We start from the raw sequence: 17,577 nt of genomic DNA, 5'->3' as shown, positions 1-17,577 counted from the left end.
TTTAAATCTTTAATCCAATGAGAGTCTATCTTAGTTAATGGTGAAAGGTGTGGGTCCAATTTCAGTCTTCTGCAGGTTGCCAGCCAGTTCACCCAGCACCATTTGTTAAATAGGGAATCTTTTCCCCACTGAATGTTTTTAATTGGCTTGTCAAAAATCAAATAGCGGTAAGTAGCTGGATTCATCTCTTGGTTCTCTATTCTGTTCCAGATATCTACTTCTCTGTTTTTGTGCCAATACCATGCTGTTTTGATCACTATCGATTTGTAGTAAAGTCTGAGGTCTGGTAGTGTGATTCCTCCTGTTTTGTTTTTATTTCTGAGTAATGTCTTGGCTATTCGAGGTTTTTTCTGATTCCATATAAAACGAAGTAATGTTTTTTCAAGATCTTTAAAATATGACAGTGGAGCTTTAATAGGGAGTGCGTTGAAATTATATATTGCTTTGGGTAGTATGGACATTTTGATAATGTTGATTATTCCTAGCCATGAGCATGGTATGTTTTTCCATTTGTTAACATTTTCAGCTATTTCTTTTCTTAGAGTTTCATAGTTCTCTTTATAGAGATCTTTCACGTCTTTTGTTAGGTAAATTCCCAAATATTTCATCTTCTTTGGCACTACTGTGAATGGGATAGAGTCCTTAACTGCTTTTTCAATTTGACTGTTGTTGGTGTATATAAAGGCTACCAATTTATGAATGTTGATTTTGTAACCTGAGACGCTGCTGTATTCCTTGATCACTTCTAGGAGTTTTGTAGTAGAGTCCCTAGTGTTTTCCAGATACACAATCATATCATCTGCGAAGAGCGAGAGTTTGATCTCTTCTGACCCTATATGGATACCCTTGATCGCCTTTTCTTCCCTAATTGTGGTGGCTAAAACTTCCATTACAATGTTGAAAAGCAATGGAGACAATGGGCAGCCTTGTCTGGTTCCTGATCTGAGTGGAAATGATTCCAATTTAACTCCATTCAATATGATATTGGCTGTGGGTTTGCTGTAGATACCCTCTATCAGTTTAAGAAAAGTCCCTTCTAGACCAATTTTCTTGAGTGTTCTGATCATGAAGGGATGCTGGATATTATCAAAAGCTTTTTCTGCATCAATTGAGAGAATCATATGGTCTTTGTGTTTTAATTTGTTTATGTGCTGAATTACATTTATAGATTTACGTATATTGAAACAGCCTTGAGACCCTGGGATAAAACCAACTTGGTCATGTTGTATAATTTGTTTGATGTGTTGCTGGATTCTGTTTGTTAGGATCTTGATGAATATTTTTGCATCTATATTCATTAGTGATATTGGTCTATAATTTTCTTTTCTTGTTGGGTCTTTTCCTGGTTTGGGGATCAGGGTGATGTTTGCTTCATAGAACGTGTTGGGTAGTCTTCCTTCTTTTTCTACATTTTGGAACAGGTTGAGTAATATAGGTACTAATTCCTCTTTAAAGGTTTGGTAGAATTCTGACGTGAAACCATCTGGTCCCGGGCTTTTCTTTTTAGGGAGGTTTTGTATAGTTGATGCTATTTCTGAACTTGATATGGGTCTGTTCAACATTTCCACTTGATTCTGGTTAAGTCTTGGAAGGTGGCGTGCTTCCAAGTATCGGTCTATTTCCTTCAGATTTTCATATTTCTGAGAATAAAGTTTCTTGTAATATTCATTAAGCATTTTTTGGATTTCTGATGAGTCTGTGGTTATTTCGTCTTTGTTGTTTCTGATTGATGATATTAGAGATTTTACTCTTTTTTTCCTGATTAGGTTGGCCAGAGGTTTATCTATTTTATTGACCTTTTCAAAAAACCAGCTTTTTGATTTATTGATCTGTTGTATTATTCTTTTGTTTTCAATTTCATTTAATTCTGCTCTAATTTTGGTTATTTATTTTCTTCTACTGGCTTTGGGGTTGAAATGTTCTTCCTTTTCCAGTTGCGTGAGATGTCCCATTAAGTTGTTAACTTCCTCTCTTTCCGTTCTCTTGAGGAAGGCTTGCAGTGCTATAAATTTCCCTCTTAGAACTGCCTTTGCAGTGTCCCAGAGGTTCTGATAGTTCGTGTCTTCATTGTCGTTTTGTTCCAAAAAATTGGTGATTTCTTTCTTAATCTCATCTCTGACCCAGCTATCATTCAGCATAAGGTTATTTAACTTCCATGTTTTTGTATGGGTATGCAGATTCCTGTTGTTACTCAATTCAAGTTTTATTCCATGATGGTCCGAGAAGATGCATGGAATAATTTCTATTCCTTTAAATTTACTGAGGTTAGACTTGTGACCTAAAATGTGGTCAATTTTGGAGTAAGTTCCGTGGGCTGATGAGAAGTATGTGTATTCAGTTTTGTTGGGATGAAATGTTCTGTAGATGTCTGCTAAATCTAAATATTGGATGGTTAGGTTTAAATCTAAGATTTCTTTGCTCAGCTTCTTTCTGGAGGATCGATCCAACACTGCCAAGGGAGTGTTGAAATCTCCAACGATTATGGAGCTGGAGGAAATCAAGTTACTCATGTCTGTTAGAGTTTCTCTTATAAATTGAGGTGCATTCTGGTTGGGTGCATAGATATTAATAATTGAGATCTCGTCATATTGAGTATTACCCTTAACAAATATGAAGTGACCATTCTTGTCCTTCCTTACTTTTGATGGTTTAAAGCCTACTGTATCTGCAAATAAAATTGCAACACCTGCTTTTTTCTGATTACCATTTGACTGAAATATGGACGACCATCCTTTCACCCTGAGTCTGTATTTGTCTTTTAAGTTGACATGTGACTCTTGTATGCAACAAATATCTGGCTTGAGTTTTTGTATCCAGTCAGCTAACCTATGCCTCTTTAGAGGACAGTTTAAGCCATTCACATTGATGGAGAGTATTGATAAGTCTGGTGGAATTTTGGGTATCGAGTTTTTCAAAGGTCCAGTGGACATTTTTAATCCTTTCGCCAGTGTGGAAGTTGGAGTTTGATCCGAAGTTTCTCAGTGAGTTTACTTTTGTGGTATAGGATTGGGTTGGTCATTGTGGAGGATAGGTCTGAGAACATCCTGAAGAGCTGGTTTACTTATGGCAAATTTTTTCAACATATGAATGTCATTGAAGTATTTAATTTCTCCATCATAGATGAAACTCAGTTTAGCTGGATACAAGATCCTAGGTTGAAAGTTTTTTTGCTTTAAGAGATTAAAAGTTGATGACCAGCCTCTTCTTGCTTGAAAAGTTTCAGCAGAGAGATCTGCAGTTATTCTAATATTCTTACCTTTGTACGTTATAGTTTTCTTTCGCCAGGCTGCTTTGAGAATCTTCTCTTTCATGTTAACTTTAGTGAAGCTAATTATGATATGTCTGGGAGATGGCTTAATGGGGTTGAATCGTGCTGGGGTTCTGAAGCTGTCTGCTATCTGAATTTCAGATTCTCTAGGCATGTCTGGAAAATTTTCTTTCATAATTTCATGTAGAAGGGCCTCTGTGCCCTTGGCAGCCACTTCATCATTCTCCGAAATTCCTATAACCCTTATGTTGTTTTTTTTTCGAATTATCTGAGAGTTCTCTGAGTGAGTGATCCGTTTTTGCTCTCCATTTCTCTTCCTCTTTGAGAGATTGGGAGCGTTCGAAGACTTTATCTTCAATGTCAGAAATCCTTTCTTCTGCTTGCTCCATTCTGTTACTGAGGGATTCTACTGTATTTTTCATATCTTTGAGGGCTGTAAGTTCTTGCTTCAGTGTGTCTAAGTCTTTGGTGGTTTTGTCTTTAAATTCGTTAAATTCTTGAGACAATTTTTGAATTTCTCCTCGAATTCCTAATTCCATTTTATTAATCTTGTCTGCAAACCAAATTCTGAATTCGACTTCTGACATCTCAGCCAGTTGTTTATGAATGGGATCTTCAATCACATCTGCCGTATCTTTTCTTGGGGGGGTTGATCTATTCTGGTTATTCATGTTACCAGAGTTTTTCCGCTGATTCCGCCCCATGGTTTACTCCCTTTGGTTTTTCCCCTGGGGTTTTATCGAGGGCCCGTACAGTGTTGTGGCCTGAGAAACTGGGGCCCTGTCTGGTGTGGTGGAGCAAAGTGGTTCTGTCTTGTTTTCAGCTGGTTTCTGTTTGATCCTATTGCAACTTCTACTCTGGCTTGAAGTCTCAGCTGTGTGGAAAAATCAGCAATTAAGTCACCCCGCCTGCCCACCTCTGGCCCCAGTTGGAAAAGGAGAATCAAACCTTCCTACAATCGCACACCCAGGGCACCGCCTGAAAAGTCCTCAGTCTATTACCCAGTTCAAAAGGTCCGAATCAACTGTCTCAATCGGCACTTGTCTCAGGTGGAAGGGTTCAAGAGGTCTCTGGGAACTGGATCACAGGGGCCTGGTGACTCCTCTGACACAGCTCACCCCAGTGCAGCGTGGAGTCAGGAGGAGCCACCCAGCAAACAGAGCAGTCTGGGAAGGTTGACGTCTCCTTCCCCACTTTGCCCCTCCGTCGGACCCAGTCACTGGTATCTCTGCAGATGGCTAACCCAGTTGCCTGCAGTGAACAGACACTCCAGGGGTTTGCACCTGCCTGAATCGCAAGGAAGTCTGCCAGGCCCCCGCAGACTGCCGCTATCTAGCAGGAGGAGATGGGGCCTGACATCTTTGAGTGTTTGATGCAGGTGATGGGAAGGAGGTGTTCACTCAGGTTTAGCCCCATCCTTGATGGATGCTGCTAACAGAACAGAACAGAACAGACAACTTTGTGAGGTTCTGTCTCTGTTCCTGTCGTCGCCTACAGAAGACGGGCTGTTTTGAGTTCAAACGTCTTTGCTGTTGGAGAATTGCGTCTGAACACCTCTCTGGGTCGGCCCCGCCCTGGAAGCTTCCCGGGTTTGTGAGCCGTGTCGCCGGTGGCCTCCTCTGGTTGCCCAGGGAGACAGGGGGTGTGGCCTCAGAATATCCAGAAGTGAGCGTTCTGCCGTTAAAGAAAAAACGGCTGTTGATCTACCTCCAGGGAACTGCTGCTCTGGTGTGGGCACTCAGGCGACCCTTTTCTCCTCTGTCCCGTGCCCCAGAGTCAGCACTGAGTGGCCGCAGTTTGTGCTGGGTCCACACCCCTTAAGAGATCCCCCAAGAATCAGAACTCTTGGGGGATGGGCCCCCAGACCCCGATTGGGAGTGGGGGGGGGAAGCTAGAGTTTCATTCAGTTTTACGCAATACTACGGTCCGGGGAGGGCTCCTGCACTGCACCACAGGGAAGTGCCGCCAAGGCTTGATTTCCCCTCAGCGGAGTGCCCTCTCCTCGCTCACGTATCCCAGAGTCAGCGCTGACCTGACGCAGCTCAGGCACTGTGCACTCCCCTCGAGAAATCACCCAAGGAGCCGAACTCCTGGGGGATAGGCCCTCAGACCCCGAGTGAGAGTAGGGGTTCTCAGCTCTCAGCGGGGAGGCCAGAGTCTTATTCAGTCTTGGGCCCCCATATGCCCAGGGAGGGTTGGTGCACTGCACCGCAGGGAAGTGCCGCGAGGCGTGACTCCCCCTCAGCCCGGTGCCCTCTCCTCACTTGCGCACCTCAGAGTCAATGCTGATCAGTCGCAACTCGGGGACTGTCCACTCCCCTTGAGAAATCACCCAAGGATCCGAAGTCCTGGGGGACAGGCCTCCAGACCTCAGTGGGTGGGAGGGGAGCGCCGGGGATTCAGGGTTGCCGGCAAAGGATTCCCAAAGTTTTATTCAGCCCTATGTCCGGCAGGAGAACGCCACGGCACCCCAGTAGGGGAGGTAGGTCCAGTTTTTAGAAGGTCTCTCCTGTGGAGTGTAGTGGGAGGGCCTTTAATTTCTGCCCGCTTGTTCAATTGTGGGGCTCTTGAGCCAGTCTCATGGGGGAGGGGGACTCCCGTCCGCTTGGTGGTGGATTTTGTACCTTTTGTTTGCGTCCTTGTGATCACAACTTGCCTCAGCGGTGTTGATGTGCGTTCTTCAGCCTTCTCTCTTTGTGAGGCTCAAGTCCACCAGGATACTTACTAAATTCCTGTCCCTTAACTCTCCTTCTGGACGGGAGCCTTTGTTGAAAGCTGGCTTCAGTCCGCCATCTTATCTCCCCCTCCTTAGAGGAGATTTCAATAATTTTTTATTATTACTTTTTATATAGATAAATCTTTTATTTCTATGTCTTCTAATTTTAATTTGTTCTTTCTTCTCATTTAACATTCCTTCTAACACCACTTTTTTCTCTCTTTTTTTTTCCTTTCTTTCAATTATTTTACAATTATCACTATTTTTATTGCAGTTGTTCTGATATTGCTGTTGTCATGGCTGTTGCCTGTATGTCTATGTGTCTCCGTCTGTCTCTGTATCTATGGGCCCCTGTGCCTGGTAACCTTTGTATCTGTTTATTTGTTCATTTGGTCTCAATGAGTTTGGTATTACGACCTGCAACTCTGAGCTCCTAACACTCCCCTCCACTCTCACTCCATGATCTGGAGACCTGCCCCCCAAAGAGTCCAGATTCTTGGGTGAACTCTCGAGAGGTGTAGAGAGGACCTGGACTGCAGCTGGCCAGTGCTGACTCTATAGCAAAGGAGTGAGAAGACGACGGTTGACTGAGAGGGAATTACACTGGAGCGGTGGTGCCCTGAGGTGCAGAGCAACAGCCGTCTTCAGCAATAACAAGGCCCACCCCCAGATAACCCATAGCCTCTCCTCCTGTCTTCCTGGGCAACCAGATGAGGCCGAGCATCTTTTCAGATGGCAACCACCATGGAACAGACCTGGGACTGAAACACAGGCCCTGTGAGTAAAGGGTTTTCCTGAGATGGTACCGACCTGGGTGGAACACAGGGACTAGAAAACACACCCGCAGAGCCAGGAAATTCCCAGGGTGGGGCTGATCCAGAGGACCGCTCTACTGAGCCTAAGATGCACCTGGCCCTTAGGGGATCACCAGCCTATACACAAAGGAGGCCAAGAGGCTACAGCCAACAACTGATTGTGCTGCGAATACAAACCCGCAGGACTAAAGACAGGGCCTGAGGCACAGGTTCTCGGAACTCAAACCAGACTCTCCTCTGCAGAGGAATCTGGCAAGGTCAGAAACAAACTCCCACAGGGTTGTTCCCTTCACCCAGTAACATAAACTAAGGGTGGGGCTGGAACTGAGTGAACACCTCCAGCCTCTATCAAGTGCCCAAGTTTGACAGGCCACACCACCACCTGCTGGATAAAGACAGAGAATAGCAGCCTAGTTGAGCAGACACAGACTACCCTGTGACTTAGGCAGGTGCAAACCCCTGGAGTATCTGCTTACTTCAGACAACTGACTGGGTCACAGCCCTGTGGGGCTAGCAGCGACTGGGTGTGACAGAGCTGCAAGGTGGGGAAGGAGGCATCAATCTTCCCAGACTGATCTATTTACTAATGGCTCTTCCTGACTCCACGCAGCATTGGAGCAAGCCATTTTAGAGCAGTCACCAGACCCCTGTGATCCAGTTCCCAGGGACTTCTTGAACTCTCCAACCCGAGGCAGCTGCCGACTGAGACAATTGATTTGGACATTTTGAACTGAGTCACTCACCTGGGGACTATCCAGGTGGTGCCCTGGGTGTGTGGTTGTAGGAAGGTTTGATTTTCCTTTTCCATTTGTTGCCTGTGGTGGGTGGGGTGACTTAATTGCTGGTATTTCTCCACAGCTGAGACTTCAACCCAGAGTAACTGTTTCACTAGGGTCACATAGAAACCAGCTGAAAACAAGTCAAAACCACTTAGCCCCTCAACACCAAACAGGGCCCCAGTTTCTCAGGCCACAGCACTGTACGGGTCCTCAAAAAAACACCAGAGGAAAATCAAAGGGAGTAAAACAATCATGGGGCGGAATCAGCGAAAAAAACTCTGGTAACATGAATAACCAGAATAGATCAACCCCCCCAAGGAAAGATACGGCAGATGTAATTGAAGATCCTATTCACAAACAACTGGCTGAGACGTCAGAAATCGAATTCAGAATTTGGATGGCAAACAAGATTAACAAAATGGAATTAGGAATTCGTGGAGAAATTCAAAAGCTGTCTCAAGAATTTAACAAATTTAAACACAAAACCACCAAAGACTTACACACACTGAAACAAGAATTTGCAGCCCTCAAAGATATGAAAAATACAGTAGAATCCCTAAGCAACAGAATGGACCAAGCAGAAGAAAGGATCTCCGACATTGAAGATAAAGCCTTTGAATGCTCCCAAACTCTCAAAGAGGAAGAGAAATGGAGAGCAAAAATGGATCACTCACTCAGAGAGCTCTGGGATAACTTGAAGAAGGCAAATGTCTGACTCATAGGAATTCCTGAAACAAATGAAGTGGCCTCACTGGGCGCAGAGGCCCTTCTGCATGAAATGATGAAAGAGAATTTTCCAGACATGCCAAGAGAACCTGAAATTCAGATAGCAGATAGCTTCAGAACCCCAGCATGACTCAACCCCAATAAGACATCCCCCAAGCATATCATAATTAACTTCATTAAAGTTAATATGAAGGAGAAAATTCACAAAGCGGCCAGGCGAAAGAAATCTATTACCTTCAAAGGGAAGAACATTAGAATGACTGTAGATCTCTCTGCTGAAACTTTTCAAGCCAGAAGAGGGTGGTCATCAACGTTTAATCTCCTCAAGCAAAATAACTTTCAACCCCGGATCTTGTACCCAGCTAAACTGAGTTTCATTTACGTCAGAGAAATTAAATACTTTAATGACATACATATGCTAAAGAAATTTGCCATAACCAAACCAGCTCTTCAGGATATTCTCAGACCTATCCTCCATAATAACCAACCCAATCCTCTACTACAAAAGAAAACTCACTCAGAAACTTTGGCTCAAACTCCAACTTCCACAATGGCAAAAGGATTAAAAATGCCCACTGGACTTTTGAAAAACTCAATACCCCAAATTTCACCAAACTAATCAATACTCTCCATTAATGTGAATGGCTTAAACTGCCCTCTAAGGAGACATAGGTTAGCTGACTGGATATAAAAACTCAAGCCAGACATTTGTTGCATACAAGAGTCACATCTTAACTTAAAAGACAAATATAGACTCAGGGTGAAAGGATGGTCATCCATATTTCAGGCAAATCGTAACCAGAAAAAAGCAGGAGTTGCAATTTTATTTGCGAATACAATAGGCTTTAAACCAACAAAAGTAAGGAAGGACAAAAATGGTCACTTCATACTTGTTAAGGGTAAGACTCAATATGATGAGATTTCAATTATTAATATCTATGCACCCAACCAGAATGCACCTCAATTTATAAAAGAAACTATAACAGACATGAGCAACTTGATTTCCTCCAACTCTATAATAGTCGGAGATTTTAACACTCCTTTGGCAGTGATGGATCGATCCTCCAACAAAAAGCTGAGTAAAGAAATTCTAGATTTAAATCTAACCATCCAGCATTCAGATTTAGCAGACATCTACAGAACATTTCATCCCAACAAAACTGAATACACATACTTCTCATCAGCCCACGGAACTTACTCCAGAATCGATCACATCTTAGGTCACAAGTCTAACCTCAGTAAATTTAAAGGAATAGAAATTATTCCATGCATCTTCTCGGACCATCATGGAATAAAACTTGAGATGAGTAACAACAGGCATCTGCATACACATACAAAAACATGGAAGTTAAATAATCTTATGTTGAATGATACCTGGGTCAGAGATGAAATCAAGAAGGAAATTGCCAAATTTCTGGAACAAAACGACAATGAAGACACGAACTATCAGAACCTCTGGGACACTACAAAGGCAGTTCTAAGAGGGAAATTTATAGCACTGCAAGCCTTCCTCAGGAGAACGGAAAGAGAGGAAGTAAGCAACTTAATGGGACATCTCAAGAGACTGGAAATGGAAGAACACTCCAACCCCAAATCCAGTAGAAGAAAAGAAATAACCAAAATCAGAGCAGAACTAAATGAAATTGAAAACAAAAGAATAATACAACAGAACAATAAATCAAAAAGCAGTTTTTTTGAAAAGGTCAACAAAATAGATAAACCTTTGGCCAACCTAATCAGTAAAAAAAAGAGTAAAATCTCTAATCTCATCAATCAGAAATAACAAAGACGAAATAACAACAGACTCCTCAGAAATCCAAAAAATCCTTAATGTATATTACAAGAAACTTTACTCTCAGAAATACGAAAATCTGAAGGAAATTGACCGTTACTTGGAAGCACGTCACCTTCCAAGACTTAACCAAAATCAAGTGGAAATGTTGAACAGGCCCATATCAAGTTCGGAAATAACATCACCACACAAAATCTCCCCAAAAAGAAAAGCCCAGGACCAGATGGTTTTACATCAGAATTCTACCAAACCTTTAAAGAGGAATTAGTACCTATATTACTCAACCTGTTCCAAAAGGTAGAAAAAGAAAGAAGACTACCCAACACGTTCTATGAAGCAAACATCACCCTGATCCCCAAACCAGGAAAAGACCCAACAAGAAAAGAAAATTATAGACCAATATCACTAATGAATATAGATGCAAAAATATTCAACAAGATTCTAACAAACAGAATCCAGCAACATATCAAACAAATCATACTGCATGACCAAGTCAGTTTTATCCCAGGATCTCAAGGCTGGTTCAATATACGTAAATCTATAAATGTAATTCAGCACATAAACAAATTAAAAAACAAAGACCATATGATTCTCTGAATCGATGCAGAAAAAGCTTTTGATAACATCCAACATCCCTTCATGATCAGAACACTTAAGAAAATTGGTATAGAAGGGACATTTCTGAAACTGATAGAGACCATCTACAGCAAACCCACAGCCAATATCATATTGGATGGAGTTAAATTGGTATCATTTCCACTCAGATCAGGAACCAGACAAGGCTGCCCATTAGCTCCATTGCTCTTTAACATTGTAATGGAAGTTTTGGCCACTGCAATTAGGGAAGAAAAGGCGATCAAGGGTATCCACATAGGGTCAGAAGAGATCAAACTTTCGCTCTTCGCAGGTGATATGATTGTATATCTGGAAAATACTAGGACTCTACTACAAAACTCTTAGAAGTGATCAAGGAATACAGCAGTGTCTCAGGTTACAAAATCAACATTCATAAATTGGTAGCCTTTATATACACCAAAAATAGTCCAGTTGAAAAAAACAATTTAGGACTCTATCCCATTTATAGTAGTGCCAAAGAAGATGAAATACTTGGGAGTTTATCTAACAAAGGACGTGAAAGATCTATATAAAGAGAACTATGAAACTCTAAGAAAAGAGATAGCTGAGAATGTTAACAAATGGAAAAATATACCATGCTCATGGTTGGGAAGAATCAACATTGTTAAAATGTCCATACTACCCAAAGCAATATACAATTTCAACACAATCCCCATTAAAGCTCCACTGTCATACTTTAAAGATCTTGAAAAAACAATACTTCGTTTTGTATGGAATCAGAAAAAACCTCGAATAGCCAAGACATTACTCAAAAATAAAAACAAAGCTGGAGGAATCACGCTACCAGACCTCAGACTATACTACAAATCAATAGTGATCAAAACAGCATGGTACTGGCACAAAAACAGAGAAGTAGATGTCTGGAACAGAATAGAGAACCAAGAGATGAATCCAGCTAATTACCGTTATTTAATCTTTGACAAGCCAATTAAAAACATTCAGTGGGGAAAAGATTCCCTATTTAACAAATGGTGCTGGGTGAACTGGCTAGTAACCTGTAGAAGACTGAAAGTGGACCCACACCTCTCACCATTAACTAAGATAGACTCTCACTGGATTAAAGATTTAAACCTAAGACATGAAACTATAAAAATACTAGAAGAGAGTGCAGGGAAAACCCTTGAAGAAATTGGGTTGGGCGAGTTTTTTATGAGAAGGACCCCCCCGGGCAATTGAAGCTGCTTCAAAAATACACTACTGGGACTTGATCAAACTAAAAAGCTTCTGCACAGCCAAGAACACAGTAAGTAAAGCAAGCAAACAGCCCTCAGAATGGAAGAAGATATTTGCAGGTTATGTCACCGACAAAGGTTTAATAACCAGAATCCACAGAGAACTCAAACGCATTGGCAAGAAAAGAACAAGGGATCCCATGGCAGGCTGGGCAAGGGACTTGAAGAGAAAATTCTCTGAAGAAGACAGGCGCATGGCCTTCAGACATATGAAAAAATGCTCATCATCTTTAATCATCAGAGAAATGCAAATCAAAACTACTTTGAGATATCATCTAACTCCAGTGAGACTAGCCTATATCACAAAATCCCAAGACCAGAGATGTTGGCGTGGATGTGGAGAAAAGGGAACACTTTTGCACTGCTGGTGGGAATGCAAATTAATACATTCCTTTTGGAAAGAGATATGGAGAACACTTAGAAATCTAAAAATAGATCTGCCATTCAATCCTGTCATCCCTTTACTGGGCATATACCCAGAAGACCAAAAATCACACCATAACAAAGATATTTGTACCAGAATGTTTATTGCAGCCCTATTCATAATTGCTAAGTCATGGAAAAAGCCCAAGTGCCCATCGATCCACAAATGGATTAATAAATTGTGGTATATGTACACCATGGAATACTATGCAGCCTTAAAAAAGATGGAGACTTTACCTCTTTCATGTTTACATGGATGGAGCTGGAACATATTCTTCTTAGTAAAGTGTCTCAAGAATGGAAGAAAAAGCACCCAATGTACTCACCCTTATTATGAAACTAATGTAGGACCTTCACATGAAAGCTATAACCCAGTTACAACCTAAGAACAGGGAGAAGGGGGAAAGAGAGGGGAGGGAGGGTGGAGGTAGGTGGAGGGAGGGGGATTAATGGGATTACACCTGCGGTGCATCTTACAAGGGTATATGTGAATCCTAGTAAATGTGGAATGTAAAGGTCTTAGCAAAATAACTAGGAAAATGCTATGAAAGCTGCGTTGACTAGTGTGATGAAAATGTGTCAAACGATCTATGAACCAAGTGTATGGTGCCCCATGATCATATTAATGTACACAGCTATGATTTAATAAAAATTAAAAAAAATTATAAATAAATAAATAAATAAATAAATAAAACCATCCCTGTGGGGGGGGGAAATGAAATATTTTCATCATACTGGTTAACACAGCCTTCATGGCATTTTCTTGGTTACTGTGTTGAAACATTTATATACTACATTTAGTAAATTTCACATGTGCCCTTATAAGATGCACAGATATACCATTTTCTAAGGACTGTTAGAAGCAACTAATTAAAGGCATGAATGTTTATTAGTATCCTAGTTTAAGTTATTACATCTCATCTTTTTTGCTTTTATGCTTAACACTCAGTTCATCCTCATTCTGTTGTATTTCTGAAACAAAACAAAACACACTGCAAATCATCCCTACTTTTGAAGTTTTCTCATGTCCATTAGTTGAAATCTTTGTTTTTAACTAGTTACAAAGAAATTCGAATTAATAAAACTCCATTAAAAAAAAAAAATATATATATATATACTTACATTTCCCACTCTGAAGCTACTTTATTTCAGGAAGAGCTTACCTAATCCACTGAATGTTGGTATCAGGCATAGACTCCAAAACATAATCCCATCGAGAGGCCCACTGATATTTTTGTTTTCCTAAAACAACAATACAAATAATATGACCAAACTTCAACTGACCTTTTGCTGGTTATATTCCCGAAACAGATAAAAACTATTTTGCACATGCTTTCTCTATTTCTTTACTTCTAACTTCATGAAATTATGTGAATCATGTGATCTACCTTGACTTTTTTTTATGTGTGTGAGACAGGCTCTCACTCTGTCACACGGCTAGATTGCAGTAGCATCATCATAGCTCACTGCAATCTCAAACTCCTGGGCTTAAGGGAGCCTCCTGCCTGAAAGCCTCTCAAGTAGCTTGAACTATAGCTATTTTTTTTTTTTTGGTATTTTTCACATCTAGTTATTTTTTCCATTTTTTGTAGAGATGGGGGTCTCACTATGTTGCCCAGCCTAGTCTTGAACTTCTACACTCAAGTAATCTTCCCACCTTAGCCTCCCAAAGTGCCAGGATTACAGGTGTGTGCCACTATGTGCCTGGCCTACCTTGACATTTTTCTCTTATTTTCATATACTTATTTTCTATCTCATTTCAAAAAGGGACTAAGAAGAAAATAATTTTAGCTTACTACTATTCATCAGAAATAGCACCCTTTTAGTATTATTTTTCTGTAACCCTAAACCCATGTCATACTTATTTTCTTTTGTCCCTTTTGTCCTGACCACATTTCCATCTTTACTACAACTTCATATGATACTTGCAAAGGTACATAAAGATACACATAATGAGAATCACTTTAGCTTTGTTTATAAATTTAAAACCTAGAAACTACAAAAAAAAAGTCCATCGCAATGAGAATAGACTACTGTAATCCATACAAGGAAATACAGTAGAGCCTCCATAGTTGACCACCTCCTTACACTGACCACCGCCTTAAGTTAACCTAATTTTCATAGACCAGACATGCACCACACATATGTATCAGTACATTGGCTTCGTTCCTTATGGTGACCACCTCCATATGTTGACCAATTTGCTACAGTCCTGTGGGTGGTCAACTTATGAAGGTTCTACTGTACTATGTACTCATTAAAAGAAATGGTATGCATTTATAGGTGATGGTACGTCTATGAAATTGCACAAGTGAAAAAAGAAAGGTGAAAAGTATGTAGAGCAAGATTCCATTTATCCCAAAGAAAATAATATCTTATAGGCTCAAACATTTTTCTGCAAGGAAAATAAGAAAAGATAAGGTTACACTTTTATTTATTTATTTATTTTGACACAGTCTCACTCAGTCACCCTGGGTAGAAAGATGTGGCATCATAGCTCACAGCAACCTCAGACTCTTGGGCTCAAGCCTCTTGCTCAGCCTCCCAAGTAGCTGGGACTACAGGTATCCACCACACACCTGGTTAGTTTTTTATATTTTTAGTAGAGACAGGGTCTCATTAAAACTCCTGAGTTCAGGCAATCCACCTGCCTTGGCCTCCCAAAGGGCTAGGATCACAGGCCTGAGTCACTGTGTCAGGCCTAAGGTTACACTTTTAGAGGAAAAGAGTAGGAATTGGAGGGTAAAGGAAAGGAGAAATGTACTTACTTTTTTTCTATATAGTTTGAAGTCCTCACCACATGTACATATCAAGTATTAGTAATATTACTACTTAAAGGAAAACTAAACTTGCTGTTGCTGTAACCCACCAACTTCACCCTCTGCAAAGTAATATTACTACTTAAAGGAAAACTAAACTTGCTGTTGCTGTAACCCACCAACTTCACCCTCTGCAAATAGGTTTATAAGGCTATTTTACTTGATTACAAAACCTTATTTAACTTCAACCATGTTTTCTTAGCAGATACTCTAATATTTTATACTTCATATGCTAGGTATTTTGAGATGTAGCTACAAACTTATAAAAAATGTATTTTTAATACTGTAGTTTTCAGTACTGTATAAAACACAAGAAAATATAATTATGAATCAAGCTGTTTCTGCTAATGTGTGATTAAATCCAACTTGTCAATAATTTTCTTGCAAGATATTTCCAAAATATGATCTTAAATGATAATTCTCAATAAACACTTAAGCCATTAATGCATTATTACCCCTCAAATCAATGCCATGCTCTTAGCAAAAAAAAAAACACACTGACCCAAATTGACCAAGCCATGCTTCAAATGACTTATTATTTAAAATTGGGTATCCTTAGGTTTTTTTCTGAAGTTTGGGCATATGAAGAAAGACACTATACATTGCTTAAAAAAAATAAAAACCCAAGTGAATAGATATTAATTTAAATGGGTTTTAATACAGTAATGAATTTCAGTTAAAACCTGATGACCACGTGATCACAGTTAACATTACCAGTGATAGGACATGTTAACCACATATGCCTCCTGATGTGATGGATCACTTACATGGTGTCCCTGCCACATGTGGCCTGAGTCTATTCATGAAGAAACACCAGACCCAGATTGATAGTTGTCCTACTGAAGGTAAGTTCTATGCCCTTAAAAATTTCAAGAATATTTGGCTCGGCACCCATAGCACTGTGGTTACAGCACTAGCCACATACACTGAAGCTGGTGGGTTCGAACACAACCTGGTCCAGCTAAGCAACAATGACAAATGCAACAGAAAAATAGCTGAGCATTGTGGTGGGTGCCTTTTAGTCCCAGCTGCTTGGGAGGCTGAGGCAGGAGAAATGCTTAAGCCCAAGAGTTTGAGGTTGCTGTGAGCTGTGATGTCACAGCATTCTACCCAGGACAACATAGTGAGACTCTGTCTCAAAAAAAAAAAAAAAATTCAAGAATATGAAATTAGGCTCAGCACCTGTGGCTCAAGTAGCTAAGGTGCCAGCCACATACACCAGAGCTAGTGGGTTCAAATCCAGCTCTGCCCACCAAACAACAATGACAGCTGCAATCAAAAAATAGCCGGGCATTGTGGCAGGTGCCTACAGTCCCAGCTACTTGGGAGGCTGAGGCACGAGAATCACTTGAGCCAAGGAGTTGGATATTGCTCTGAGCTGTGATGCCATGGCACTCTACCCCAGGGTGACAGCTTGAGGCTCTGACTCAAAAAAAAAAAAAAAAAAGAGAGAGAGAGAGAATACGAAATTGGAGGAAGCCAGGCACAGTGGCTCACACTAGTAATCCTAGCACTTTGGAAGGCCAAGGCAGGTTGATTTCCTGAGCTCAGGAGATTGAGATCAGCTTGAGCAAGAGCAAGACCCTGTCTTTACCTAAAATAAAAAAACTAGCGGGACACTGTGGTGGGTGCCTGATGTCCCAGCTACTTGGGAGGCTGAGGTAAGAGGATCACTTGAGCCCAAGAATTTAAGGTGCTGTGACATGATGCCACAGCACGCTACCAAGGATGACAGAGTGAGACTCTGTCAAAGAAAAGAAAAAATAAAAGAAAAGGAAAGAAGGAAAGAGAAGGAGTGAAAGAAAGAAAGAAAGGAGGAGGGAGGGAAGGAATTGGAGGAAACCCAAAACTAAATGCAACACATTATCCTGGACAGGACTATGAACCATAAAGGGAGAGAGTGACATTGTTGGCCAGCTGGTGAAATTTGAATGGATGGACGTAAATTGGCTGGTAATGTACCGATATTGAGTCCTAATTTGAAGGGCTATATGCTATTTGTGTAGGAAAGTGACCTTGTGTTAGGGAAATACACTCAGGAGTATTTAGGAGTAACCAGGCAACATCTAGCTCTCAAAAGACTCAGAGAAAGACTAACGTTAATGAATACACAGAGACTGAATAAGGTAAAACAAGCAAACGAGGTAAAATGATAATAATCGGGACATCTGGTTAAAGGGACTACAGGAGTTCTTTGTACGCTTCTCACAATCCTTCTGTAAGCCTGAAACAGTTTCAAAATGAACTTTCTTTAAAAACCCATAAGAAAATCTAATTTATAGAACTGCTACATCAAAGGATAAATATTTCATGAAGGGATTTATCTCAGCCATCTATTAAAATACTGTTGCAATGGTAAAACAAGACTTAA

General features: G+C 40.7%; 1 protein-coding gene across 1 annotated transcript in view; it reads right to left on the bottom strand.

The window, feature by feature from the left end:
* The window catches only part of LOC128577361 (transmembrane 9 superfamily member 2-like), a 143,264-nt gene that overhangs the window by 57,914 nt on the left and 67,773 nt on the right, over positions 1 to 17,577 (bottom strand). The window contains exon 8 of the mRNA XM_053579573.1: positions 13,551 to 13,629. Within this exon, the coding sequence (XP_053435548.1) occupies positions 13,551 to 13,629 (79 nt within the window). The remainder of the gene's footprint in view (positions 1 to 13,550; positions 13,630 to 17,577) is intronic.

This window comes from Nycticebus coucang, chromosome X, assembly GCF_027406575.1.
Source record: "Nycticebus coucang isolate mNycCou1 chromosome X, mNycCou1.pri, whole genome shotgun sequence".
Taxonomy (NCBI): domain Eukaryota; kingdom Metazoa; phylum Chordata; class Mammalia; order Primates; family Lorisidae; genus Nycticebus; species Nycticebus coucang.
The sequence above is the reverse complement of the archived record's forward strand: the minus strand, read 5'-3'. Positions and strand labels throughout refer to the sequence as shown.